The sequence below is a fragment of the Lacerta agilis genome, chromosome 15 (assembly GCF_009819535.1).
Source record: "Lacerta agilis isolate rLacAgi1 chromosome 15, rLacAgi1.pri, whole genome shotgun sequence".
Classification (NCBI taxonomy): Eukaryota; Metazoa; Chordata; class Lepidosauria; order Squamata; family Lacertidae; genus Lacerta; species Lacerta agilis.
Genome location: NC_046326.1, coordinates 2,014,226 through 2,041,557, shown reverse-complemented (window position 1 = coordinate 2,041,557; position 27,332 = coordinate 2,014,226). Strand labels below are relative to the sequence as shown.

General features: G+C 43.5%; 1 protein-coding gene across 1 annotated transcript in view; it reads left to right on the top strand.

Annotated features, from left to right (window-relative positions):
* Window positions 1-9,319: 9,319 nt before the first annotated feature.
* The window catches only part of BIN3 (bridging integrator 3), a 125,471-nt gene continuing 107,458 nt past the window's right edge, over window positions 9,320-27,332 (top strand). Inside the window, exon 1 of the mRNA XM_033171441.1 lies at window positions 9,320-9,405. Coding sequence (XP_033027332.1) covers window positions 9,398-9,405 — 8 coding nt within the window. The 5' untranslated portion in view covers window positions 9,320-9,397. The remainder of the gene's footprint in view (window positions 9,406-27,332) is intronic.

Genomic DNA, 27,332 nt, shown 5'->3' with positions numbered 1-27,332 from the left:
GACGTCACGGCGCCCCGCCCCCGGGGCGTGTTTCTTCGCCGCCCCGGGTAGCGCGGAGCCTTCCTCCGCCACTGCTTAATTTACAGAAGAGTGGGATTTGGTTGTGGACTTTGAGAAACTTCTTGATGGTAAGAGCCATTTGACAGTGGGACCAATGACCGGGGGTGGGGGGGCTTTCTCTCAATGGAGGTATTCATGCAGTATGGTGGTACCTCAGGTTAAGAACTTAATTTGTTCTGGAGGTCCGTTCTTAACCTGAAACTGTTCTTAACCTGAGGTACCACTTTAGCTGCACTATTTGTGTTCTCATCCTGAAGCAAAGTTCTTAACCAGATGTACTATTTCTGGGTTAGTGGAGTCTGTAACCTGAAGCATCTGTAGCCTGAGGTACCACTGTAGTTGGACCATCTGTTGGGAATGCTGTTGCTCTGGATTTCCTGAAGTGAGATAGGTGTTGGACTAAATGGCTTATAAAGCTCCCTCCAACTTCTAGGATTCAAGCCAGAAAACAATGAAAACTGCCTAATATGCACATTTTTGCAAATAAATTTCCTGTGATGCAATGGATTCTTTAATGCTTTTTTGACAAATATATGCATTTGTTTGCACACTTTACCCTACCTTATGCATTTTTGTACACATTACCTGGCTGGAGAACAGCATTGCAAAATTCAGAGATTTGCCAGTTTGGTGGATGGCTATGTTTCACTTCTCATATTGTTTCAGGAAGTGCAGATTAGGTAGGGTCACCTTTAAATGCAAGCTGAATGGAATTTCTCCCCCACCACTACTCTGAGGGAGGGACACTGCGTAGGGCCTCTGATAATGAGTGTAGTGGGCAGGCAGACTCAAAGGGAAGGAGAAAATCCTTCAGATAACTTTGTCCCAAGCCATCTTGGCTTTTGTAGATACTGTAATAACAATATTCATATTGGAAATGAATCAGGAAACAGTGCAAAACATGTGTTAACAGCTTAAACCAATAGTGACATTGGTACCATACTAAAGAGACAGGCAGGAATGTGTGAGAGAAGGACCATAGCATCTGCTTTGCATGCAAAAGACCCCAAGTTCACACCCTGGCATCTCTAGGTCAGGCTGTGCATCTCCAAAGTCTAAAACTCTGGTAAGCCACTGACAGCCAATATAGGCAATGAGTTAGATGAACCAGTTGTCTGCTTCTGTATAGGACAGCTTCCTACATTCCTTGGCTATTGCTAGGCCCATAAATACATTCCAGAATTCCCCACAACATCTCGCTCCCTAGTATTATGGCACCTATGTTGTAAGGGCCAGACTGGATAGTACATGAGATGTGTCTACTGTTTTGTAGCGGCAAGGTGCCTCAGTCTGGATCAAGACTATGGTGTGCAGGGGTTGATTTAACGCTTCCCCTCTGCAATGTGGTCTGAATGAAAAACTCTCCTACAAAAATCTCTCCTGCTTTTGCTTACTAAGAGGTTAATTTCTCTTGGCACCTATGCAGTAAGCAACACATGAAGCATTTGTAGCCTAAACTGTTGTTGTTCAGGAGAAAAGACGGCATATCTACAAAAGTAAGTATCCCAAATATACACTCTTAACCTCGGTGCCAGGGAAATAAGACAGTACATAAGCCTTGAACCCAGCACAGAAAAGGTGTAATGCAGCCTTCCCCAACATGGCACTCTCCAGATGTTTTGACACAGCTGTACTGGCTGAGGCTGATGAGACTTGTAGTCCAAAACATCTGGAGGGCTTCAAGTTGAGGAGGGCTGGTGTAATGAATTTCAGTTATCTTATGGCTGAGTATCTCTGTACATCTACACTAAAAACATGTTCAGTTGTATCTAATGCTAGTCTTATTCAGGCCCACTGAAATTAATTAACCTGATTCAGGTCCATTAATTTCAGTGGGTCTACTCTGAGTAGGACTACCATTGGATGCAACTCACTGATTGCGTCTTCCCTCGAAGAGTCCTGGAAATTATAGTTTGGAGAGGATGCGTTACAGATTCCTAGCCCTCCTGGTGGCATCAGAGCAGGACTTTAGGACGGAGGTCCAGGACTCCACTCAGCCGAATGAGCAGGAGGGCCACACAAATACGGGGGGGGGGGGGTTTTGACACATGCTATTGTTATTGTTATAATTGTTTAAAATTTGCATAGTGTCCTTTATGCAAAGACTATAATAAGTTAACAACATGACAAAATAATAATAAACAATATAATACGTATTCCATAATATCCAGACAACAAAATGTTATATTTATAGAATTCTAATAATAAGTGATACAAAGTAATATATAATGGTACAAATACTTAATGAGCAGTACTTACTAGGCAGCATATCGTTATACCCAGAAATATGTCAACCCAGAAATAAACTCCATAAATCAACCCCTGCTAAATACAGACCCATAATGCAAGTTATTACCTACTCACCTTAGGTGCAACTATAAAGCATAATACATATGTGACAGCAACAGTCGTCTGAAAAATCAAGGTGGTGGAAGCCATCAGCTTTATACCTAAAGTGCAGTTTGAAAAGTGCATATCCTTCTCCCTTCAATGCTAGCTCTTAACCCCCCCCCAAAAAAAAAGTGAATTAAGTTTCCCATTTGAAGAGGCACAAGACCATTAAGTCCAGATAGTCCATGATCTACCTTCATCACTGCTCATAGAACTGCAGCTGTAGAGGGGTATATCTAGGGGTTGCTCAGGTTAGCCCTTACCAAGGGTGCAGGCCCAAGGGAGCTCAAAAATCGCACCTCTCCACTGTGGGTCAGAGTGGTTAGGAGCCAGCACACTCCCTGGGCTGCTCCTCCACTGCTCTGGGCAGCTGGGCGAGGCGTGTAGGCTTCTCTGGTAAGAGTGCAAGGGACAGAGGGCGCTGATAGAGTTCCTTGCCAAGACCACAAGGGAGTCTCGGTATGCCTCTGGAACTATGTACGTATTTATCACCTAAAATACAGCCCGGTCATTCTTTTTCTCAATTTGAAGCTGGTTTGGGGAGGAAATGCATCATAAAGCAGTATTCCATGACTGCATAGATACAGGAAAGATATGGATTGTGGTTAAAGTAATGTGTAGACCACTTTCAAAACCACTGGTGGGGGTACACTGAATGCAGAGTAAATGGGAGTGTGTATGCATCCCGTAGTTCACTGCAAAGACAGGGATTCTTTGTGAGAGTGAATGAGTGCTGAGGCAGTGAGGCAACATCTGTCTGCATTGAGCCTTGAAATCATTGTGATCCTTAAACCACCTTCTTTGGAATAGCCTTTTTTATTTGTATTATACTTCCAGGGTCTGAGGATCTGAAGGGAAAGAACTGCCAGCTTCACTCATCTTGTCCAGCCTGGTTGCAAGCCCACGCTTAACTGATTAAGAGAAAAGCAATGGATCTGTCTTGACATGTGTTGGGTCTTGGGTAAAAGCTGGGTTGGCTTCCTCAAGGGGAAGCCTCTTCTAATAATAAATCAAGTTTAAAATGGGGAGGTGTCTTCACAATTAGCCGTGAAGAGACAACAAGCTTTTGTGCTCCATCCAACAATAGTTGCTCACTTTGCTGCTGGAGAGGTATGGAGCTGTTGAAATACAACCACCAGCAGCTGGAACAGCTTGCCACAAAACAACAGATGTGGGGGATTTTAGGCAAGGCTCTTTCTTTACACATGAGAAGTAACACAGGGGTTTCATGGAGGCTGCAAAAATGATGGCAGCAGAAATGACCTAGAATAAGGCCTTTCTTCTGTGAAAATTATGGAATGCTCCTAGAGTGTTTATGTTCTCTACAGGGAACAGTCCTCTGTTTGAAGATGCCCTCTATTTGAAGGGCTGGCAGGTCCAAGTCCAGTATACAGAATCCTTAAAGTCAGGGGGTGGAGGGAACAGAGTCAAGTTTCCTGAACTTGCAAGGAAGTATGAAATAACATTATTTCCTATTTTTGAAAATGTACCTTAAGTCCAGAGACAATAAAAAAGATATCCAATTTTACATTTAATAACCTTCCAGCATTTACTGGGTCTGTTGTACATTAAACAGTATCATCAGCTTAAAGTCCCAGAATGTGTTGCCTTCCATTGATAGTTACACCCTTTCCTGCCAGTTTGGCATAATCTCATCGCCAGGGAATCTATAATTAAAGCCAATAACTAAGGTGATAATGGGCAACCATGTTTTGTCTCATGGCTGGTACAACATTTTTGTGAATCCTTATTATTTATCCTAATTGTAGCAAATGCAGTATCATAAATATTTCCCAATAATCTGACAATTTAGTGCCAAAACCATCTTTTTTTGATCACTCTGATTAAATACTTCGGTTCCATGCAGTGAAATGCTTTAAATATATCTAATGACAAACACTTGAGTGGTGAGGAAGTCTGTTTATTATGGTACGGTATATTATGTTTAACTATTTCCTACTTGGGCCTGTGATTTTAAGCCTCGGCTGAATAAGCCCCGGGTAAATTTCCTGATAAATTTTCATTCTATTAACCACCAGTTGTCAGAATTTTGTGATCTACGTTGAGTAGAGAAATTGGGCAATTAGATTTCACTAATAAGGGGTTATAAACTTTGGGAAGTAATAGAATTCTTTATTGTTTTCAGGTTGGTGGCAATGAGTCTCCAGCCAAGGTATCATTGTACAGTTTAGTCATTCACAGGACCATTAAGTCTTTAAATATTTTATAAAATAATGTAGAAAATCCATCTAGACCTGGAGATTTTCCCATCTTCAGAATTTTAATTACCGCACCTTTTTATTTCTTCTGTAATTGCCTCTTCCATAAGTTTTGCCTCTGCTTCCTTTACAGTTGGTATATTTGTTGTGTTTAGAATTTTTTGTATTGTTTCTGAAGGGGAGTTTTGAGGAGTCAAAGGAGGAGAAAAATTATTTAAACTCTTCACAAATTTGTTTTGTAGAAAATACTTTTTCTCCTGAAGGCCAGTATTCTTAGCTTCATTTTAGTTTCCCCCTCCGTAGGCGTAACACTATGAATTAAGTTGTGCTTTCAGCATACAGTCTTGCATATCAATTAATTGTTTAACCAACCAAGTACAAAATACAAAATCATAGCTTCAGTAGAACCAATTATTAAACAATAAAAAGCTAGTAACTAACTATCTTAGCAGGTTTCAAAGCTATGACAACGTTCAAATATTTTGCCCACTATTTGCTAATAGATTTATTAGACCCCTCAAGGAAGATACTTAAAAGGGTCTCCACAGACCTGGAACCCTCCTTGTAAGAGGATAATTTATAAGTTCTCTAACCCTCTGAGTTAGAGAACTTATAAATTAAATTATAAAGAACCCTTAGAGGGACACGGGTGGCGTTGTGGTCTAAACCACAGAGCCTAGGGCTTGCCGATTAGGTCAGCAGTTCGAATCCCTGCGATGGGGTGAGCTCCCGTTGCTCGGTCCCAGCTCCTGCCAACCTAGCAGTTCGAAAGCACATCAAAGTGCAAGTAGATAAATAGGTACCGCTCCGGCACAAAGGTAAATGGCGTTTCCGTGCACTGCTCGGGTTCGCCAGAAGCGGCTTAGTCATGCTGGCCACATGACCCGGAGTTTGTACGCTGGCTCCCTCGGCCAATAAAGCGAGATGAGCGCCGCAACCCCAGAGTTGTCCACAACTGGACCTAATGGTCAAGGGTCCCTAATGACTACAATAGAAAAACAAATGGGTGACTGCTTCAAACTTTTTAATGTTAGAAGCACAGGATCTATCCTTGAAAGGAACTCTAGCAAATCTAGGCTATACTTACTGTCTTGGATAGATGTTAATAAATTAGACAGAGATGCCTTTAAATTTCTTTTCCTCACACAGCAGCAGTGAAAGATTGGCTTGAAAGGGAGGACTGTCAGGAAGATGTCTGGAGGCAAAAGAGTTGGTTGCCAGGTTGAAATGAGTAGGAAGGACTACTGCTACCAAAGTGTGAGCCAGAGTTGCGGTTTGGGGGTGGGGGTACTTCATTTTCCAGTTACTCTTGCTTCACACTTAGAAATGTGAATGTGGGGAGGGGGAAGGAAAAATAGAGGGACTGGGGAGACTTTTATATATATTTGGGGGGGGGCATTTACATCTCTAGGATTAAGAGTTTGGACAAAATGACAAACCATAGTTGTAGTAAGACAAGATTAATTAGCCTACCATAAACCATGGTTTCACACTATGAATATACCATCATTAGTTACATTGAGTGAGTTTGAATGTTCATACAAACCCTCATTAGCATTAAAAGCCATATCTTAGTGCTATGTGTGAACATTGCCTGTGTCTTTCTTCCTGACCCTAACTGTAGTATTTTCTATTGTTTCTTTTTATACACAGATCTAGATTACATCATTCTCAGATGGAGGGGAGAAGGTATATCCCCTATCCCATCTGTTTCCCCCCAATACAGAACAGTCCAGGCTGTCAAGAAACAAACTTTTGACTGCTAGCTCCTATTAAGACACATTGGGTTGTACTGCTCTATTAACATTCCTTGTTCAAGTCAAAAACTCTAGCCAGCTATTGCCTTGCAGCAAATCTACAGCAATAGCAATTTGATAGGAAACCCATTTATACACACACACTTTATTATTTGCATATCAAACAGGATGGAAAACAGGATGAATACCTAACCAAGTGAATAACCATCTGAAAGATGGTATTAGTACGTCAGAGCATATACGGTAATAATGAAACATGATCTAAGAGGCTGGGAAGCACAAGTATTGCTAAATCCCAAATGGAGCTGGATTGACAAATAGCAGGAAGTTTTGGAGCCACTGTATTCAGGTGATGGGAACAAAACACAAGATAACCAAGAATGTCACAATACTTAATTAACACTTTACTCTCATTTAAGTAAAGATGATAATGAGTCATAAGGATGGTTGATGCAAAAGTCTGAAGAACTGGAAGGTATAGTCCTGGGATAAAGAATGTACACCCTCTTTGAATTCTGTGGTTTAACATATGAAGACATAATAACAATCACCTGTTCCTTAGCAGGTCTTACAATTAGGTAAATACAACCTCAGATGAACAACAACACACAGCCTGGATAACATGAAATATTACACCGTGTAACAAAAATTAAGCCAAAATGGGGAAGCAATGTGTGAAAAACTAAATATACCCTTCCTGTAGGAAGAGGCTAAGTAGCAGACAGGTGCTGCTAATCAAATGCCCTTGCTTAATCGATCATCAGCAAGTGTGACCACCTCTATAAAAGCCTGGTCTGGAGCATTCGTGTATTTTAACACAATGCCAAGGAAGAAAGCCATCAGTAATGCTTTTAGAGAAGCAACTGTTGATGCCCATGAAACTGAGAAGGGTTATAAGGCCATCTCCAACCAATTCAAAGTCCATCATTCCACAGTGAGAAAGATTATTCAAAAGTGGAAATATTCAAGACACTCTTCTAAAAATAACATGGCAGCACGGATTTGGTTTGCAAAGTTGCATCTGAACAAACCATAATACATCTGGAACAATGTCCTTTGGACAGGCAAGACCAAAATGGACATGCTTGGCTATAACACATAGCACATAGCACCTCATACCAACTGTCAAGCATGGTGGTGGAAGGGTGATTATTTGGGTTTGTTTTGCAGCCACAGGACCTGGGAACCTTGCAGTCATTGAGTTGACCATGAACTCCTTTGTGTACCAAAGTATTCTAGAGTCAAATGTGAGGCCATCTGCCCGAAAGCTGAAGCTTGGCTGAAATTCCGTCATGCAACAGGACAATGATGCCAAGCACACCAGCAAATCTACAACAGAATGGCTGAAAAAGAAAAGAATCAAGGTGTTGCAATGACCCAGTCAAAGTCCAGACGTCAATTGAAAGGTGGCAGGACCTTAAAGAGAGCCTTGCATTAACAAATGCCAGCAAACCTCAACAAACTGAAGCAACATTGTAAAGAAAAATGGGCCAAAATTCCTCAACCACAATGTGAGAGATTGATAAAAGTCATACAGAAAGCAATTACAAGTTACTGCTGCTAAAGGTGGTTCTACAAGCTATTGAATCATAAGATTTACTTAGTTTCTCACACATGGCTTCTCCATTTTGGCTTTATTTCTGTTAAATAAATCATGGTATGGTGTGAAATGTCATATGTTGTTCATCTGAGGTTGTATTTGCCTAATGTTAAGACCCACTAAGGAGCAGATGTTAAAGCTATGGTTTTCTCAGTAGTAATGTACGGAAGTGAGAGCTGGACCATCAAGAAGGCTGATCGCCGAAGAATTGATGCTTTTGAATTATGGTGCTGGAGGAAACTCTTGAGAGTCCCATGGACTGCAAGATCAAACCTATCCATTCTCAAAGAAATCAGCCCTGAGTGCTCACTAGCAGGACAGATCCTGAAGTTGAGGCTCCAGTACTTTGGCCACCTCATGAGAAGAGAAGACTCCCTAGAAAAGACCCTGATGTTGGGAAAGATGGAGGGCACAAGGAGAAGGGGACGACAGAAGATGAGATGGTTGGACAGTGTTCTCGAAGCTACTAACATGAGTTTGGCCAAACTGCGAGAGGCAGTGAAGGATAGGCGTGCCTGGCGTGCTCTGGTCCATGGAGTCATGAAGAGTCAAACACGACTGAACGACTGAACAACAACAACAACAACAAGGAGCAGATGATTGTAACATGTAAAACCACAGAATTCAAAGAGGTTGTACTTTCTTTTTCCCATGACTGAATATTTGAATCTGAGGTGAAATTCAAAGCTCTTTGTGCAATGCAATTCTCCTTTTACAAATTTAGTCCTGTGCCTTTTTTCTACTTATGACTTTATTTAATATTACATATATTTATACAACATCATAGAATCATAGAGTTGGAAGAGACCACAAGGGCCGTCCAGTCCAACCCCCTGCCAAGCTTGTATAATACAGGTGTTTACATATATTTACAAAATACAAACTATTTATAGACACCCCCCAGTCTCTGCTCTGTTGATTCATCAGAGTATGTATGCCTGTGTGCGTGTCTATCCCTGAAAGTAACCCCTCCCGCAGCCCCTCTCGAGCTCCTCAGGCCAGTGGCCTCCCGAGGCGGCGCCTGCAGGGCGACAGGCGGGCCAGGCTGCCGGAGAGCGACGCCTGTCCTCTCCAGGCGGAGCCTCCTGAGAAGGGACCCGGCCACGGCCACGGCGAAGGGGAGGGCGCGGCTTAGGCAGCCGCTCTGCAGGCCGGACGCCGCCCGCCCCTTCCTTCTCGGCCACCGACAGCCTCCTCGGGACTCCGCGCCCTCGAAGAGCGAGGCAGGCCCCGCCCCCCGCGCTGGCTCCACCCCCGACCCCGGCGTGACGTCGTCCCGCCTCGCTGCCAGGCCCCGACCTCACTTCCGGAAGCTGGACCGTGGGGAGAGCAGGCATTTCCGGGAGAGGCGCCGGACCAGAAGGAGGACCATGAGTTGGTGAGTTGTTTCTGCCACCGGGGCGGGAGGGGGTCCTGCACTCGGTCACCCGCCTTACTCCGGCACCTAAAGCCCCTTCGCTCCGTTCCGTTTCCTCATCGCAGCCCGGTGCCTGTGGACCCTGCGGGGCTTCCAAGCGGCCCTCCGGACCATCCGCGGGACCCCCTTTCCTCACAGACGCACCGCGCCCCCCGGGGCCATGTGTCGTGTCGTGATGTCCCTGTTCCTTATTAGTTCTTTTTTTCAAAGCACGTTGTCGGGCAGTAATTAGTGCTTCAAAGGGTGTGAAACTCATAGGCGTTAGATCTCCAAACTGTTATTAGACATCAGAGAGAAGTGGAACCTTCATATACTAACGCAGTATATCTCTGATTACCCGTTGTTGGCAGGGCGTGGTGGGTTTCCACCCCTTGCTTCAGAGGGACATAGAAACGTAGGAAGTTGCCATATCAAGAATCAGGACATCGGTCTGTATAGCTCAATATTCTTTACACTGACCAGCAGCAAGTCTCCAGGATTTCAGAGAGGGGGCTCTCCTGGCCCTGCCTTGAGATAGATAGGGTTGAACATCAGACCTGCATGCAAAGCAGGTGTTTTATCACTGAGCTGTGGTCTCTTCCTTGAGGTTTTGTTTTTTACTGTCTGGTTGGTCACTGAAGGAAGTAGGATATTAATAATAACAATTTTATTATTTATACCCTGCCCACTGACTTGTCTGTCCCAGTTGGGGGCTGCCTAAGTTCTTGTTTTTGTTTATGTTTACTTCTTATAATTATATCCTGCTTTTCCTCCAATGCGCTCGAAGCAAATTCCTCATAGCTGTCCTGTGATGTAGATCAGGCTAAAAGAGAATGAGTGACCCATGGTCACCCAGTGAGCTTCATGGCTTAATGGGTCTCCTCAGTCTTATTGTGACAACTGCTACACTGTGCTGGCACTCCTAAGAATTTGTTTTGTTATGCTCAAATTTTACTGGCACATGGGAGTTCCTGGTGGCCTTCCATTCAAGGGACTAATCAGGTTCATATACTGCTGGCATCAGTTGTTAGAATTGTAGTTGCAGATTCTGCAGGGCATTCACTCGACCCATGGGGAATCAAGTACCTGCAGTAGGTTATTTTGAAGTTTTTCTCTGGCTTCAGAAGGCAACAATATGCTGTACTAAAAGGACATTTTAGTCTGATCAAAGGATGCATATTTTGTGTTTATTAAAATGCAACTGGTTCCAGGGAACAAGCACTTCCTTTTGTCATTCCTTCATAATGCATGAACATCTGAAACCTATAGAGCTTTGCAAAATAATGTTGTATTTTTAAAAAAGTAGCCAAGTCAATCTGTTACAGCAAAAGTTTTCATAGACCTGTAGCATCTTGTGTGCATCATTGTTGAGTTTTTTTTTTTTTTTTTAGAAAGAAAGCAACACAGGTACCTTGTAGGCAAGGTCCTAGTGTAGATGTTAGAATTGGATAATGATGACTGTGTGTCTGAGGTGTAAAAAGTCTCACCTTGCATTAAAAAAAATCATATTGGACCAATGCATGGTACATTCCGTTTGCTGCACTGCCATCCACAAAACCTATCAGAGAAGAGAATGGAACCATTTCCTCCATAAATACTCACAGAACAGGATCTGTCTTCAGCTAATCCCATGGATCGGGGACAAAGCCACATTCTCCAAAAACTACAGAATTCATAAATTGTTACTATTCTGTATTCTTTTTAAAATATAACTTGTTCTTCAGTCCTGCTGCTTTTTCAACCCCAAAATTCTTTTGGTTTCAGTTACTATTTTAGAGTGATACCTTGTCTATGTTAAAGGTAAAAGGGACCCCTAACCATTAGTTCCAGTCCCGGACAACTCTGGGGTTGCGGCGCTCATCTCGCTTTATTGGCCGAGGGAGCCGGTGTACAGCTTCTGGGTTATGTGGCCAGCATGACTAAGCCGCTTCTAGCGAACCAGAGCAGCGCATGGAAATATCCGTTTACCTTCCCGCCGGAGCGGTACCTATTTATCTACTTGCACTTTGACGTGCTTTCAAACTGCTAGGTTGGCAGGAGCAGGGACCGAGCAACAGGAGCTCACCCTGCAAGCCCTAGGCTCTGCGGTTTAACCCACAGCGCCACCTTCTGTGTTACAGCTCCCCTAAAACCATCTTTACCCCCTCTCAATAGAAGCAACTATGGGCCTTTACTCTGGAATCAGTAAATGTTGAGAAGTTGCATAGCACAAGGTGGATATTCACAAAACAATTATGTCAGTAGGAAATAGTATTTTGGATCAACCAAAATTGAAATACTTAGTGTAATAAGTAATTGCAGTGATTAGATTAGATCTAGATTAGATTTCAAACTAAAGCAAATTAGGAATGTTCAATGGTGCAAGCTTTGTGCATGGACTAAAAGTTTGTACCTGGATTCTACTTACGATAGCTTTGAACTTTAGCTGAGGAAGGCACCTTGCTTCACTTATTTAGTTACCTTTCTAGTCAATTATAATTAAGATCAGAATCATTTCTGTACAGTTGGCAGCTGCTTAAAATCTTCAGGAGTACCGGTAATTAAGAGAATGTTAAAGCTGGTTTTGATCTAGAATGTAATCTCAGACACAGGAAGAATGTTTAAATTCCACTGAAGTTAGTCGAGATTGCAACTGGTATTTATTGGGTGTGTGTAAATTGTTATTGGGCAAAATAAAGGCTAAAAAGCTGCTAAAAAAACAGGGTCCTCCTTCCGCTTAAGCCATTGGCTGGTTTTTTTGTGCTCATTATGTTATTCTTTTAGCCCAAGCCTAAATGTTGAAATTCTCTCTGAGCTCATTGAAATTTGCTTCCTAATATGAACACTTAGAATTGCTGTCTTAGGTTGCAATATTGTGCCACACATAGCTATGAGCTATGCATCAGTAAATATGCATAGAATCAGGCTTTTGGTTTTACGTAGTCAAATTGTGCTAACAAAAGGCAGCAGGTTTAGGGATTAATTTGTGGCTGAACAAATACAAAGTAACATTTGGTATTACCATATTGGTTTTTAAAAGGCAGGTTCCAAAATAATAATAATCAGCTGTTAATCTTTTGTTAGAAAACCAGCATAGGGCTCACTGATGTATTTGTTTCTGAGATTCTAAACTACTCATGCAGTGATTTTTTGCCACCTCATTTTCACATGTTTGCAAAAACATGGTCCTTGCATGGAAAATTGGAGCCCTTACTGAAGAAAATGTTTTCCTGTCATGGTTATGTTTCTATTTTTCGTAGGTAAGCTATTTCACAAAGATGGCTCCCTGTGTGTAAATGAGGTGGCAAAGTCACTGCAGTGTTCCACCATCTTAGAAATAAACACGAGAGTTTCTCTCACTGTCCTCACAACAGTAAAGCCAAGCAGAATGATGCAGTAAATGTGCCTGCAGAGATCAGCAGCCCAGGTCCATTTTGGGAACATTGGAAGCTGTCTTACAGCAGCTGACCTCATAGAAGGCCAGATTATTTGTCCCTCTAGCTCCTCTTCTGATTGACATCAGCTTTCCAGGGTCTTAGGCAGGTTTTTCACATCACACCAAGGAGTACCTTTCATTCCGACCTTAGAGAGCTGCTGCTAGTTAGAATAGGCAGACCATGGATAGGTGGACTAATAATCTCACTTTTCATAGGTGACCTTCAAAAGCAGCTATCACTAGAAGATCCTAGGGACCTAAAGGGGTGAGGGTGGTAATTGATGGGTTAAATAATAATTAACACAAACTTTTAATTGATTTGACAAAGCAAGCATACCAGTTACTGCTAGATTAGTTTTAAGCAATGGAAGGAAAGATAAAGCAATATCTATGAATAAACCACTTTAAATATATATATAATCACACTTCATTCTCCTATTGAAACCAATGGACTGTATCCAATGCTAAGCCTGTTCAGAATAGGCCCATTGTCCATTGAGGACATCAGTAACTTTGTTTAATGGGTCTACTCTGAGTAGGACTGGTAATGGCTACAACTCGCTGGATCTTAAAGCCCAGTGGGGCTCCCAGTTTTGACTGGAAAATGCCCACTGCCCAGTATGGCAACAACAATCCGTGGCTTCATTAGCTAGCAATTGTGGCCTGCTAGGGAGAAGCGGGTGGCACTGTGGGTTAAACCACAGAGCCTAGGGCTTGCAGAAAGTCGGCGGTTCGAATCCCTGCGATGGGGTGAGCTCCCGTTGCTCGGTCCCAGCTCCCGCCCACCTAGCAGTTTGAAAGCACGTCAAAGTGCAAGTAGATAAATAGGTACCGCTCCAGTGGGAAGGTAAACGGTGTTTCCGTGCACTGCTCTGGTTTGCTAGAAGTGGCTTTGTCATGCTGGCCACATGACCCGGAAGCTGTACACCGGCTCCTTCAGCCAGTAACGCGACTGGACCTAATGGCCTGGGGTCCGTTTACCTTTACCTAGGAAGAAGCAAACCATTTCCTTGATCAGGAAGTAGTATGAAATGAAGGTTTCCTGGTTTGCTTTTTTCTCCCACTCACACCAAGGGAAGAGCAAAGTAGAAGCACCTGGGTAGTAAATCATGATTAGCTAGAATGTCTCTGTATTGATATCACGAAAAAGACTATCTGCATAGCAAGCCACCAGCAGCATGCCATATAAAACTACACTAAGATACAAGATACTTTGACTGTCTAAAACAGGTTGGCTAGCACTGTACGAATTGAAACATACTGAAAATATCAGGAACCATAGCTGCAATTGAGTTCAACAGGAGTTACCTCTAAGTAAACACAGGCAGTGTATGTATTCTGTACCAAAAATCCTAAGAAGTCCAACTTCTTAAACCCGTTCTTAAACTCTTTACTACACAATTTATTCTGCTTGCAGAATAAATAATTCTGGTTATTGGGATGTTGTTTTTATTTTGATGATGTATTTTATGGTTTTTTATTTTTATTTTACCTTTGAGTATAGGGCGGTATATAAATTCAATAAATAATAATAATTTGCTAATTTTTTGTGGCAATGACTAAAGTGGCTAAGACTGAGAAATGGAAACTGGAATAGACAGGAGAATGAGTAAACACAGCACCTCCTTGTGCTGTGCATCACCAGACAATATGCAGACTTTTATATGAAACCACAAGATTCTCTTGACTACTGAGTTCCATAACAAATATCTAGTTACCTGCTTGTGTTGTTTCCCATAGATCAGTGGTGGCCAACTCCCAAGAGACTGCGATCTACTCACAGAGTTAAAAACTGGCAGTGACCTACCCCTTTTTTGGGTTCAAGTTAAAGTTGCTGAGCTTTTTTTAAGAAGGAGGAAGGCCCATTTTTTGGGGGGGGGGTTTGGGTCAAAGTTGTTGAGTTTTTTCCAGGGAGGAGGTAAAATGTTGAGCTTTTTTTAGGGGAGCCCACAGCTTCTTTGGGGGGAGCCAATGATCTACCAGTGATCTACTGCAGACGTCCAGTGATCTGCCGGTAGATCACGATCTACCTGTTGGACATGCCTGTTCTAAACAATTAACTGTGTTGTTTTTACCTCTTATTGTCTACTTTCCTGGCAATGTCTTAAAATATCGTGCAACATTTCCTAGTTCTTGGCTGGATTTTAACACTCTGGGACAAACCAGATGTGATAGTGGCAGAACTGTGCAGAATTATTATTATTATTATTATTAATTAGAATTTATATACCACCCTATACCCAGGGGTCTCAGGGCTGTTCACAGAATAAAATCAAGGTATAAAACCACAAAATCCATAATAAAAATAAAAACTAACAACCCAACCCCCCAAAAAAACATTTTAATAGGGCATATGTCTGATGTAAATCAGATCAACCAAACGCCTGCTTAAAAAGGAACGTTTTTGCCTGGCGCCTAAAGGTGTATAATGAAGGTGCCAGGTGAACTTCCCTGGGGAGAGCATTCCACAGACAGTAAGCCAGTGCAGAGAAGATCCCGTTCTTGTGTTGCCACCCTCTGGACCTCTCAAGGAGGAGGCACACAAAGGATGCCTCAGAAGATGATCTCAGGGTCTGGGTAGGTTCTTATGGAAAGAGGCAGTCCTTGAGGTATTGTGGTCCTGAGCCATTTAAGGCTTTATAGATCAAAAGCAGCACTTTGAATTGGGCCCGGAAACTAATCGGTAGCCAGTGCAATCGGACCAGGATCAGTGTAATATGCTCAAACTGTCTTGCTCTGGTGAGCAACCTGGCCACTGAATTCTGCACCAGCTGAAGTTTCCGAACCATCTTCAGAGGCAGCCCAATTTATAACGCATTGCAGTAATCTAACCTGGAGGATACCTATCCCTGTCCAGATAGGGGCATAGCTGATGGAAGGCACTCCGGACAACTGAGGCCACCTGAGCCTCGAGCAACAGCAAAGGATCCAGGAGTACCCCCAAGCTATGAACCTGCTCCTTCAGAGGAAACGTAACCCCATCAAGAGCAGGCGACCTCCCACCCATCTGGTCTAGGGAACCACCCACCAACAGTGCCTCAGTCTTACCTGGATTGATCTTCAGTCTGGTTGGCTCTCATCCAGTCCATCACCGAGGTAAGACACTGGTCCAGCACTTCCACTGCCTCACCTGCAGATGTAAAGGAAAAATAGAGCTGAGTGACATCAGCATATTGCTGACAACGTATTCCGAACCTCCAGATATCCCCACCCAGCGGTTTCATGTAGATGTTAAACAACATGGGGGATAGGATTGAGCCCTGTGAAACCCCACATTGAAGATTCCACAGGGCTGAAAAGCATTCCCCAAGTAACACCCTCCGGGAACAACCATCCAAGTAGGACTGAAGCCACCGCAATGCAGTGCCACCTACCCCTAGTTCGGAGAGTCACTCCAGAAGGATACCATGGGTGATGGTATCGAAAGCTGCTAAGAGGTCAAGAAGAATTAACAGGGACATGTTTCCCGTGTCTCTCTCTCGACAGAGGTCATCATACAGGGCAACCAAAGCAGTTTCTATGCCTAAACCCCGACTGAAATGGATCCAGAAAACCAGTTAATTCCAAAAGCGCCTGGATCTGGTCTGTGACCACTTGCTCCAGAACCTTGCCCACAACAGGGAGATCAGTAACTGGCTGGTAGTTAGTTACAGGTAGGTAGCTGTATTGGTCAGCCATAGTTGAAACAACAACAACAAAAATTCCTTCCAGTAGCACCTTAGAGACCAACTAAGTTTGTTCTTGGTATGAGGTTTCGTGTGCATGCACACTTCTTCAGATACACTGAAACAGAAGTCACCAGACCCTTATATATAGTGAGAGAGTGGGGAGGGGTATTACTCAGAAGGGTGGTGGGAATGGGTGATTGGCTGATAGGTGTGGTAAACCTGTTGACGACTGTTAACGACTGCAATTGGTCTTACAGGAAAAAGCAAGGGGTGAGATGGCTAAAGATAGCTTTATCATGTATAATGAGATAAGAATCCAATGTCTCTATTCAGACCAGATCTCTTCATTGTTTTAAGTTCAGTAATAAGTTGCAATTCAGCAACTTCTCTTTCTAGCCTATTTCTGAAATTCTTTTGTAATAAGACAGCTACTTTGAGATCTTGTAGAATGTCCTGGGAGACTGAAGTGTTCTCCTACTGGTTTCTCTGTCTTGTGATTCCTGATATCAGATTTATGTCCATTTATCCTTTGGCGTAGGGTTTGGCCTGTTTGTACAATATAGAGAGCTGAAGGGCACTGTTGGCATTTGATTGCATACACAATGTTGGAAGATGAGCAATTAAATAGTCCTGAGATGGTATGTTTGATGTTGTTGGAGCCAGTAATGGTGTTGTCCAGGTGTATGTGGCAGCAAAGTTGGCATCTGGGTTTATTGCAGGCTCTGGTACCAGTGTCCATGTTGAGTCCTGCTGTTGTATTATTGTGGATGAGGAGTTGTTTAAGATTGTGTGGCTGTCTGTAGGCGATGAAAGGTCTTCCTCCCAGAGCTTGAGAAAGAGAACTGTCATTGTCTAGGAGAGGTTGTGTATCTCTGATGATGCGTTGTACTGTTTTAACTTGGGAGCTGTATGTGATTACTAGTGGTGTTCTGTTATTTTCTTTTTTGGGTCTGTCTTGCAGCAAGTTTTCTCTGGGTATCAATCTGGCTCTGTTGATATGTTGTTTAACTTCATCGGGCGGATATTTTAGTTCTGGCGGGTTGCTAGTTAGGTTTTCTGAATCCAGGGAAGGTTTCTTAAGGAGTGGTTTTACTACTGCCTCCTTCAAGCAGGCAGGAACCATCCCCTCTCGTAAACAGACATTGATCACCTCCCTGGCCCAGCCAGCTGTTCCCTCCCTGCTGGTTTTTATCAGCCAAGAGGGACAAGGGTCTCTAGAGCGCAAGTGAGTCTGCCTATAAAGTAGCAGGGTGGGTGGGTGGTTTTCTGTTTTAGCGTTTAAAGCCCTAAACTGTTTAGGATATGAAGGACCAACTGCTGTATTTGTTATGAATTATTTATTAGATTTATATACCACCCTTCACCACAAGATCTCAGGATGATTCATCAGATAAAAATACAAGGTAAAACACTAGTAAATAGTTAATACAGCAGCAACCCCCTTCCCCAAAACACATTTAAAAGGCTGTTGAATATCAATCAGCCTTCTAAAACCAAAAAATACAAATACAAAAAACAAATTAACACTTAAGAACAATTCCACCCCCCAGTAAGCAACACCCACCCAAGTTAAAACCCCATCCTCATTAAAACCATAATTTTAGCACAAGGGCGCTGGCCCACGCCCTCGTTCCACCCCCAAAGGGACAAGCCCCTTTGTTGTCTGCCCTTTGTTGGCAGCCCTATCCCCGCTAGGCTTTCTAGAGCTGCCCCAGCAACTGGTGCATGCCTACCTTGGGCAGCAGGTGTTTCCAGTGCTGCCTGCCCGCCCAGGGTCCTGGTCCTTGCCCTACTTGCACAGCTGCAGGCAGGTCCTGGTCTGGAAGTCCAGTAGAGGCTCTATCTCCAGCAGGTGGGGGAAGATGGCGGTCCCCTGGGCAGCAGCTGCAGGCATATGAGATTGCTCTAGTTGAGGTTGTTTATTATTCCATCCATTTTCTTTAGTGAGGTGGGTGAGTCCCATAGACAGAGCCTTCTCTGTGGTAACCCCTCATCTCTGGAAGTCCCCTCCCATTTTTCTGCTGAGCTGTAAGGAATTTGGTGCTGATTAAAATTCTATTTTTACTAAGGAGTACTGCTAAATTTCATTGTTCTTACTTTAATTTACTATGTTTGTACTGTATTTTTATATATTGTAAGCTGCCTTGAGAACTGTTGATTAGTAGGCGGGATATTAAATAAAATGCAACATGAGTGGGAGGGTGCACTGTGAAGCCCTGTTCTCTTCTCTCCCCTCTCTTGAAATTTGCTTTTTTAAAGCTGTTTTTCTCCTGGTGAAGCTCTGTGACCAGATGTAACCTATACAGTGGTACCTCGGGTTACATATGCTTCAGGTTACAGACTCCGCTAACCCAGAAATAACGCTTCAGGTTAAGAACTTTGCTTCAGGATAAGAACAGAAATCGTGTTCTTGCGGCGCAGCGGCAGCGGGAGGCCCCATTAGAGGCCCCATTAGCTAAAGTGGTGCTTCAGGTTAAGAACAGTTTCAGGTTAAAAATGGACCTCCGGAATAAATTAGCTACATAACCTGAGGTACTACTGTATTGGTTAAAAAATAGCTTTTTAAAGTTGTTTTGTCAACTGCTCAGAGGACTTTGGTGAATGGCAATACATGTATACCAGAAATGAATAAATAATTGTTTTCGGTGGAAAAGTACAGGGGAAGAATGGTTTGTGCTCTCTCTCTCCCTCCCCCCCCCCCCGTTATATTCTCTATTAAAGAGAGAAGTTGTGTTTCAATGTAACGTGAAACCATGGAGATTAAACCTAGCCTTTCCCTGGGCTCATGCACTTTCCCTCCCTTCTTTTCAGTGCTAAAAAACTCATGTTGTAAGAAATTACCGCCATATATATATTGTTGTTGTTCAGTCGTGTCCGACTCTTCGTGACCCCATGGACCAGAGCACGCCAGGCACGCCTATCCTTCACTGCCTCCCGCAGTTTGGCCAAACTCATGTTAGTAGCTTCGAGAACACTGTCCAACCATCTCATCCTCTGTCGTCCCCTTCTCCTTGTGCCCTCCATCTTTCCCAACATCAGGGTCTTTTCCAGGGAGTCTTCTCCTCTCATGAGGTGGCCAAAGTACTGGAGCCTCAACTTCAGGATCTGTCCTTCTAGTGAGCACTCAGGGCTGATTTCTTTAAGAAAGGATAGGTTTGATCTTCTTGCAGTCCATGGGACTCTCAAGAGTCTCCTCCAGCACCAGCACCATAATTCAGAAGCATCAATTCTTCGGCGATCAGCCTTCTTTATGGTCCAGCTCTCACTTCCGTACATTACTACTGGGAAAACCATAGCTTTAACTATACAGACCTTTGTTGGCAAGGTGATGTCTCTGCTTTTTAAGATGCTGTCTAGGTTTGTCATTGCTTTTCTCCCAAGAAGCAGGCGTATTCTAATTTCGTGACTGCTGTCACCATCTGCAGTGATCATGGAACCCAAGAAAGTGAAATCTCTCACTGCCTCCATTTCTTCCCCTTCTATTTGCCAGGAGGTGATGGGACCAGTGGCCATGATCTTAGTTTTTTTGATGTTGAGCTTCAGACCATATTTTGCGCTCTCCTCTTTCACCCTCATTAAAAGGTTCTTCAATTCCTCCTCACTTTCTGCCATCAAGGTTGTATCATCAGCATATCTGAGGTTGTTGATATTTTTTCCGGCAATCTTAATTCCGGTTTGGAAGTCATCCAGCCCAGGCTTTCGCATGATGAATTCTGCATATAAGTTAAATAAGCAGGGAGACAATATACAGCCTTGTCGTACTCCTTTCTCAATTCTGAACCAATCAGTTATTCCATATCCAGTTCTAACTGTAGCTTCTTGTCCCACATAGAGATTTATCAGGACACAGATGAGGTGATCAGGCACTCCCATTTCTTTAAGAACTTGCCATAGTTTGCTGTGGTCCACACAGTCAAATGCTTTTGCGTAGTCAATGAAGCAGAAGTAGATGTTTTTCTGGAACTCTCTAGCTTTCTCCATAAACCAGCACATGTTTGCAATTTGGTCTCTGGTTCCTCTGCCCCTTCGAAATACAGCTTGCACTTCTGGGAGTTCTCGGTCCACATACTGCTTAAGCCTGCCTTGTAGAATTTTAAGCATAACCTTGCTAGCGTGTGAAATGAGTGCAATTGTGCGGTAGTTGGAACATTCTTTGGCACTGCCCTTCTTTGGGATTGGGATGTAGACTGATCTTCTCCAATCCTCTGGCCACTGCTGAGTTTTCCAAACTTGTTGGCATATTGAGTGTAGCACCTTAACAGCATCATCTTTTAGGATTTTAAATAGTTCAGCTGGAATATCATCACTTCCACTGGCCTTGTTGTTAGCAAGGCTTTCTAAGGCCCATTTGACTTCACTCTCCAGGATGTCTGGCTCAAGGTCAGCAACCACACTACATGGGGTGTATGAGACCTCCATATCTTTCTGGCATAGTTCCTCTGTGTATTCTTGCCACCTTTTCTTGATGTCTTCTGCTTCTGTTAGGTCCTTTCCACTTTTGTCCTTAATTGTGGTAATCTTTGTACGAAATGTTCCTTTCATATCTCCAATTTTCTTGTACAGATCTCTGGTTTTTCCCATTCTGTTATTTTCCTCTATTTCTTTGCATTGCTCGTTTAGAAAGGCCCTCTTGTCTCTCCTTGCTATTCTTTGGAAATCTGCATTCAATTTCCTGTATCTTTCACTATCTCCCTCGCATTTTGCTTGCCTTCTCTCCCCCGCTATTTGTAAGGTCTCGTTGGACAGCCACTTTGCTTTTTTGCATTTCTTTTTCATTGGGATGGTTTTCGTTGCTGCCTCCTGTATAATGCTACGAGCCTCCATCCACAGTTCTTCAGGCACTTGTTGTTGTTGTTCAGTCGTTCAGTCGTGTCCGACTCTTCGTGACCCCATGGACCAGAGCACGCCAGGCACGCCTATCCTTCACTGCCTCCCGCAGTTTGGCCAAACTCATGTTAGTAGCTTCGAGAATACTGTCCAACCATCTCATCCTTTGTCGTCCCCTTCTCCTTGTGCCCTCCATCTTTCCCAACATCAGGGTCTTTTCTAGGGAGTCTTCTCTTCTCATGAGGTGGCCAAAGTACTGGAGCCTCAACTTCAGGATCTGTCCTTCTAGTGAGCACTCAGGGCCGATTTCCTTGAGAATGGATAGGTTTGATCTTCTTGCAGTCCATGGGACTCTCAAGAGTCTCCTCCAGCACCAGAATTCAAAAGCATCAATTCTTCGGCGATCAGCCTTCTTGATGGTCCAGCTCTCACTTCCGTACATTACTACTGGGAAAACCATAGCTTTAACTATACGGACCTTTGTTGGCAAGGTGATGTCTTTGCTTTTTAAGATGCTGTCTAGGTTTGTCATTGCTTTTCTCCCAAGAAGCAGGCGTCTTCTAATTTCGTGACTGCTGTCACCATCTGCAGTGATCATGGAACCCAAGAAAGTGAAATCTCTCACTGCCTCCATTTCTTCCCCTTCTATTTGCCAGGAGGTGATGGGACCAGTGGCCATGATCTTAGTTTTTTTGATGTTGAGCTTCAGACCATATTTTGCGCTCTCCTCTTTCACCCTCATTAAAAGGTTCTTCAATTCCTCCTCACTTTCTGCCATCAAGGTTGTATCATCAGCATATCTGAGGTTGTTGATATTTTTTCCGGCAATCTTAATTCCGGTTTGGGATTCATCCAGCCCAGCCTTTCGCATGATGAATTCTGCATATAAGTTAAATAAGCAGGGAGACAATATACAGCCTTGTTGTACTCCTTTCCCAATTTTGAACCAATCAGTTATTCCATATCCAGTTCTAACTGTAGCTTCTTGTCCCACATACAGATTTCTCAGGAGACGGATGAGGTGATCAGGCACTCCCATTTCTTTAAGAACTTTCCATAGTTTGCTGTGGTCGAGGCACTCTATCCACCAAATCTAAGTCCTTAAACCTGTTCTTCACTTCAACTGTTTATTCATAAGGAATTTGATTTAGATTGTATCTTACTGGCCCAGTGGTTTTTCCTACTTTCTTCAGTTTAAGCTGGAATTTTGCTATAAGAAGCTGATGATCAGAGCCACAGTCAGCTCCAGGTCTTGTTTTTGCTGAGTGTATAGAGCTTCTCCATCTTTGGCTGCAGAGAATATAATCAATCTGATTTCTATGTTGCCCATCTGGTGATGTCCATGTGTAGAGTCGTCTCTTGTGTTGTTGGAAGAGAGTGTTTGTGATGACCAGCTTGTTCTCCTGACAGAACTCTATTAGCCTTTGCCCTGCTTCATTTTGAACTCAAAGGCCAAACTTCCCAGTTGTTCCTTTTATCTCTTGACTCCCTACTTTAGCATTCCAATCCCCTATAATGAGAAGAACATCCTTCTTTGGTGTCATTTCTATAAGTCTTCATAGAAATGGTCAATTTCAGTTTCTTCAGCACTGGTAGTTGGTGCATAAACTTGGATTACTGTGATGTTAAAAGGTCTGCCTTGGATTCGCATCGAGATCATTCTATCATTTTTGAAATTGCATCCCAGTACAGCTTTCGCCACTCTTTTGTTGACTATGAGGGCCACTCCATTTCTTTTGCGGGATTCCTGCCACAGTAGTAGATATGATAGTCATCCGAACTGAATTCGCCCATTCCCGTCCATTTTAGTTCACTGATGCCTAGGATGTCAATGTTTATTCTTGCCATCTCATTTTTGACCACATCCAGCTTACCAATGTTCATGGTTCTAACATTCCAGGTTCCTATGCAATACTTTTCTTTACAGCATTGGACTTTCCTTTCGCTTCCAGGCATATCCGCAACTGAGCGTCCTTTCGGCTTTGGCCCAGCCACTTCATCAGCTCTGAATCTACTTGTACTTGTCCTCCGCTCTTCCCCAGTAGCATGTTGGACGCCTTCCGACCTGAGGGGCTCATCTTCCAGCGTCATAACTTTTATATGCCTGTTGTCTTTGTCCATGGAGTTTTCTTGGCAGGGATACTGGAGTGGGTTGCCAGTTCCTCCTCCAGGTGGATCACGTTTGGTCCAAACTCCACTATGACCTGTCCGTCTTGACCTGTCCATAGCTTCCCTGAGTAATTCAAGCCCCTTCGCCACGACAAGGCAGTGATCCATGAAGGGGTATGTATGTATGTATGTATGTGTATATATATATATATATATATATATATATATATATATATATATATATATATATAATAAATGTTCATAAGTATGCCAAGCAGACAAGGCCACATGTCTGAGGCAGACAGGCCTCACACCATTTTGACTCCCAACTGACCAAATGTTTCTTTGTCTCAGGAACAAACCTCCAGCTACTCAGCAGCCCTCTGCCTGGGTGATAATTCCTGGCATCCTGATACCTGAGTGCCAGAGAAAAGGGTGTGATTAACTTGGCTGGGAAACAGGGAAATGTAAATATCTCTTTTGTTTCACTTGATGGGCTTTTGGTGGAGGGCAAGAGGAGGCATGGGCAGGGTCCAGGATGCTCAGATTACTGCCACCAGACCTCCCCTTTCATGATGTAACCATAATGTATGGGGGGTGGTGGTCTTGGGTTACACCCCTTCTGTGATGTATGTGTGAGGTTTCTGGGGGTGGGCTGAACTCCAGCGTGGGGGAAATTCAAATTTGTATTTAAGGAAAGGTAGCCCTTTGTTCGAGGTTGTTCCCTGCTCACCTGTGTGTGAGGAAAGGACCCTGTTGCAACAGCGAAAATAAAGACTTTGCTTCTCAATCTTCTCTGGTTGGCCTCTGTTATATTCTCCTACCGATGGAGAACCTAAAAGGGGCTCTTGTGTACCCCATAAGGGAATAAGGGCAGATGTTTGCTTATTACACTCAGATATGTAAGCTATTTGCCAAATGGCTCCTTAAACCTGGTTTATGGGTGCAACAATTGAATATCTAGTCAGTTTTTATTTTATTTTTTGAAAGATTACAAAGCAAAAAATAAATAAATTATGTATATTTACAATGTTAATATATTCTACAATGCAGCCACACATCCAATTACAGTAATTTTTTAACCAATTTTTGGTAAAAATTTTTTTTATGAAACACATGACCCAATATATAATTCACATCAGTGACACATTTTTAATAGCAATTATTAATTGGACACCACAAATATAAATGGGGCTCAGCCTCAGTAATAGTGGTATACACAAGTATTTATAAATACTCATGGCTAGCTATCTGACCTCTTAGTCCAATATGTTCTGTCTCAGCTTCAGCAAGTACTGCGTCACAGTTAAACATGTCTATTATATCAAAGTTATTGGAAGAACAGGCCTAACAGCACCATCCTAACCATTTCTACACAGAAATAGATTCTACTGATTTCAAAAGGACTTGCTCCTAGGAAAATGGGATTGGGACTACAACCTAGTTCATTATTTTTGGGCAGTATCTCTCTGGCAGCATTTTTATGAACACTCCATTCGCAAGATAACATTTTTTGCAGGACTGCCTGTACAGCTGAGCCTTCAAAATCCTGCTACATGAAAGGTTCTGGGTACCTGGGATGCCACATTTAGCATGGCAAACAAACTATGTAAATGGTAATACATTTTGCATTTGCAGACGTTCCTTTTAATATCCAGAATTTGAGAATACAGTCATACTTCGGGTCACGGCCACTTCAGGTTACGCGATTTCGGGTTGCGCACTGCGCCGAACCCAAAAGTTACGGAATGGGTTACTTCTGGGTTTCGGAGCTCGTGCATGTGCAGAAGTGCTGAATTGTGTCACACTCGTGTGCAGACGCAGCAGCATGGGCTGCAAACACTGTGGGTTGCGAACACGCCTCCCACACGGGTCGTGTTCGCAACCCGAGCGTCCACTGTATAATTCTAGGTAAAGGGTAAAGGGACCCTTGACCGTTAGGTCCAGTCGTGCACAACTCTGGGGTTGCGGCGCTCATCTGGCTTTATTGGCCGAGGGAGCCGGCGTACAGCTTCTGGGTCATGTGGCCAGCATGACTATGCCACTTCTGGCGAACCAGAGCAGCGCACGGAAATGCCATTTACCTTCCCGCCGGAGCGGTACCTATTTATCTACTTGCACTTTGATGTGCTTTCAAACTGCTAGGTTGGCAGGAGTTGGGACCGAGCAACAGGAGCTCACCCCGTCACGGGGATTCGAACTGCCGACCTTCCAATCGGCAAGCCCTAGGCTCTGTGGTTTAGACCACAGTGCCACCCGCGTCCCTATAATTCTAGGAGTTTCTCCTAAATAATGGCGGTTCGGGGAAGAGAGGAGGCCCCAAACCACCAAAGCAGCCTTCCAGCGCTTCATTATGTAAACAAGAAAGGAATGCCTACAAATGAAACCAAACAGTGGCGTAGTGTGGGTGGAAGAGGGGTGGTGGCCCTGGGCACAAAATTCTGAGAGGGGTACAACAAGGTACAATGTCTGCGCTACCTCTGGACTGGTGCCAGAGCCGCCAAGCCCAAAAGGTGTGCGGCCAACGGCAGTGGCAGTGTTGACAGCCATGTGCCTCGTGGGCTCTGCTCTTCCCCAGCACACATCTTCGCTCCAGCTGCCCAGCCCACTAGGGGGCTCAACACTTGCCCTAGCCAGGGCACCAGCAACCCACAATATGCCACTGGAACCAAGTAAACTTGTCTAGGAGCAAGGAACCAAAAGCAGAGATGAAAACACACCTCATTAGCAGAACACCAAAGGGAGGCAAGGTTGAAGGTGGAAAGCTAGTTGTTACAACCTTTGGAATCCTGGGTGGGGGGTGAGAATGGCCCGTTGTAGGTTTTTCTTTGGGGGGGGGTGCTACTGCAGAAAGACAGCTTGCTTTATCTTCAGCTGCTACTGGCAAAGTTAGCGATTCATATCTCCCCTCCTGCTCCTTTTCAGCTTTTGTGGGCTGTCAGGAACACTCTTCCATGGTGGAGATTTCAATTGCAAAACTTGCGACAGCAAGGAAGTGCTCGTGAGTTGCAGAAGGTGACTGGTGTCTGGTTAGTTTCAAACACTGCTTCTCCTTCAGTGCAACTGCAAAAAAGATGTGGGAAAGTTTCAAGTTAGCCTGGGAAACCCAGCCAGATGGGTGGAGTAGAAATATTAAAATATTATAAATTATTATTAAGTCTGATTAGTGAAAAGCCTGCTTGGTAAACTATGACTTGAAGTTGCCTTGTTTCCAGTAACCAGACTTAAGATTAACCTCAAGTTTGACCAGGTTCAGGTGACACAGCAAACTATAATTAATCAAAAATTTAAACAAAAGCTTCCTCATTGCATTATTTCAAAACTGTGTTAAGAGATGATAATTGCTTTTCCAGAAACCATCATTATTGATTTTTGAATCTCAAAAGGCTTTTAAGAGGTCAGTTTCTATTTTATTTGCATGCTGCCACTTCTAAAAATCTATTTCACAGGAGCAATTGGCCACTTTCTCTTGCCACAGCACATGGCAATTTGCATGTCTCTTTGTGAGATGCAGAGGACTGTTTTAATTGAACTAATCCCATCCACATACCTATGGAGCCCCCATAAGTATGCCTGAAACCACAACCTTATCTTTTGGGTGACCCCCAGTCATTTGAGTTTTGCAGAAAATTTTCTGCTTCATTAGCCGTGGGTTGTTGGGCCTATCCATCTCAGACACTTGCCAAGCTACAAAGGCATAAAGCAGGAGAAGCGGGAAAGAAAAACAAGCTCTGAAGAAGTGAGCCATGGTTTGGTTGTCTTGAGAGACAACCTGTGATTAACTCATGGTTTGTTAAACAAACTATGGCTTAGTGGTACGTGGACAGTGTTGTTGATTCCAGAGAAAATGCTAATTGAGCCTTACTAGTAGAGGTGAATACACAGTGGAA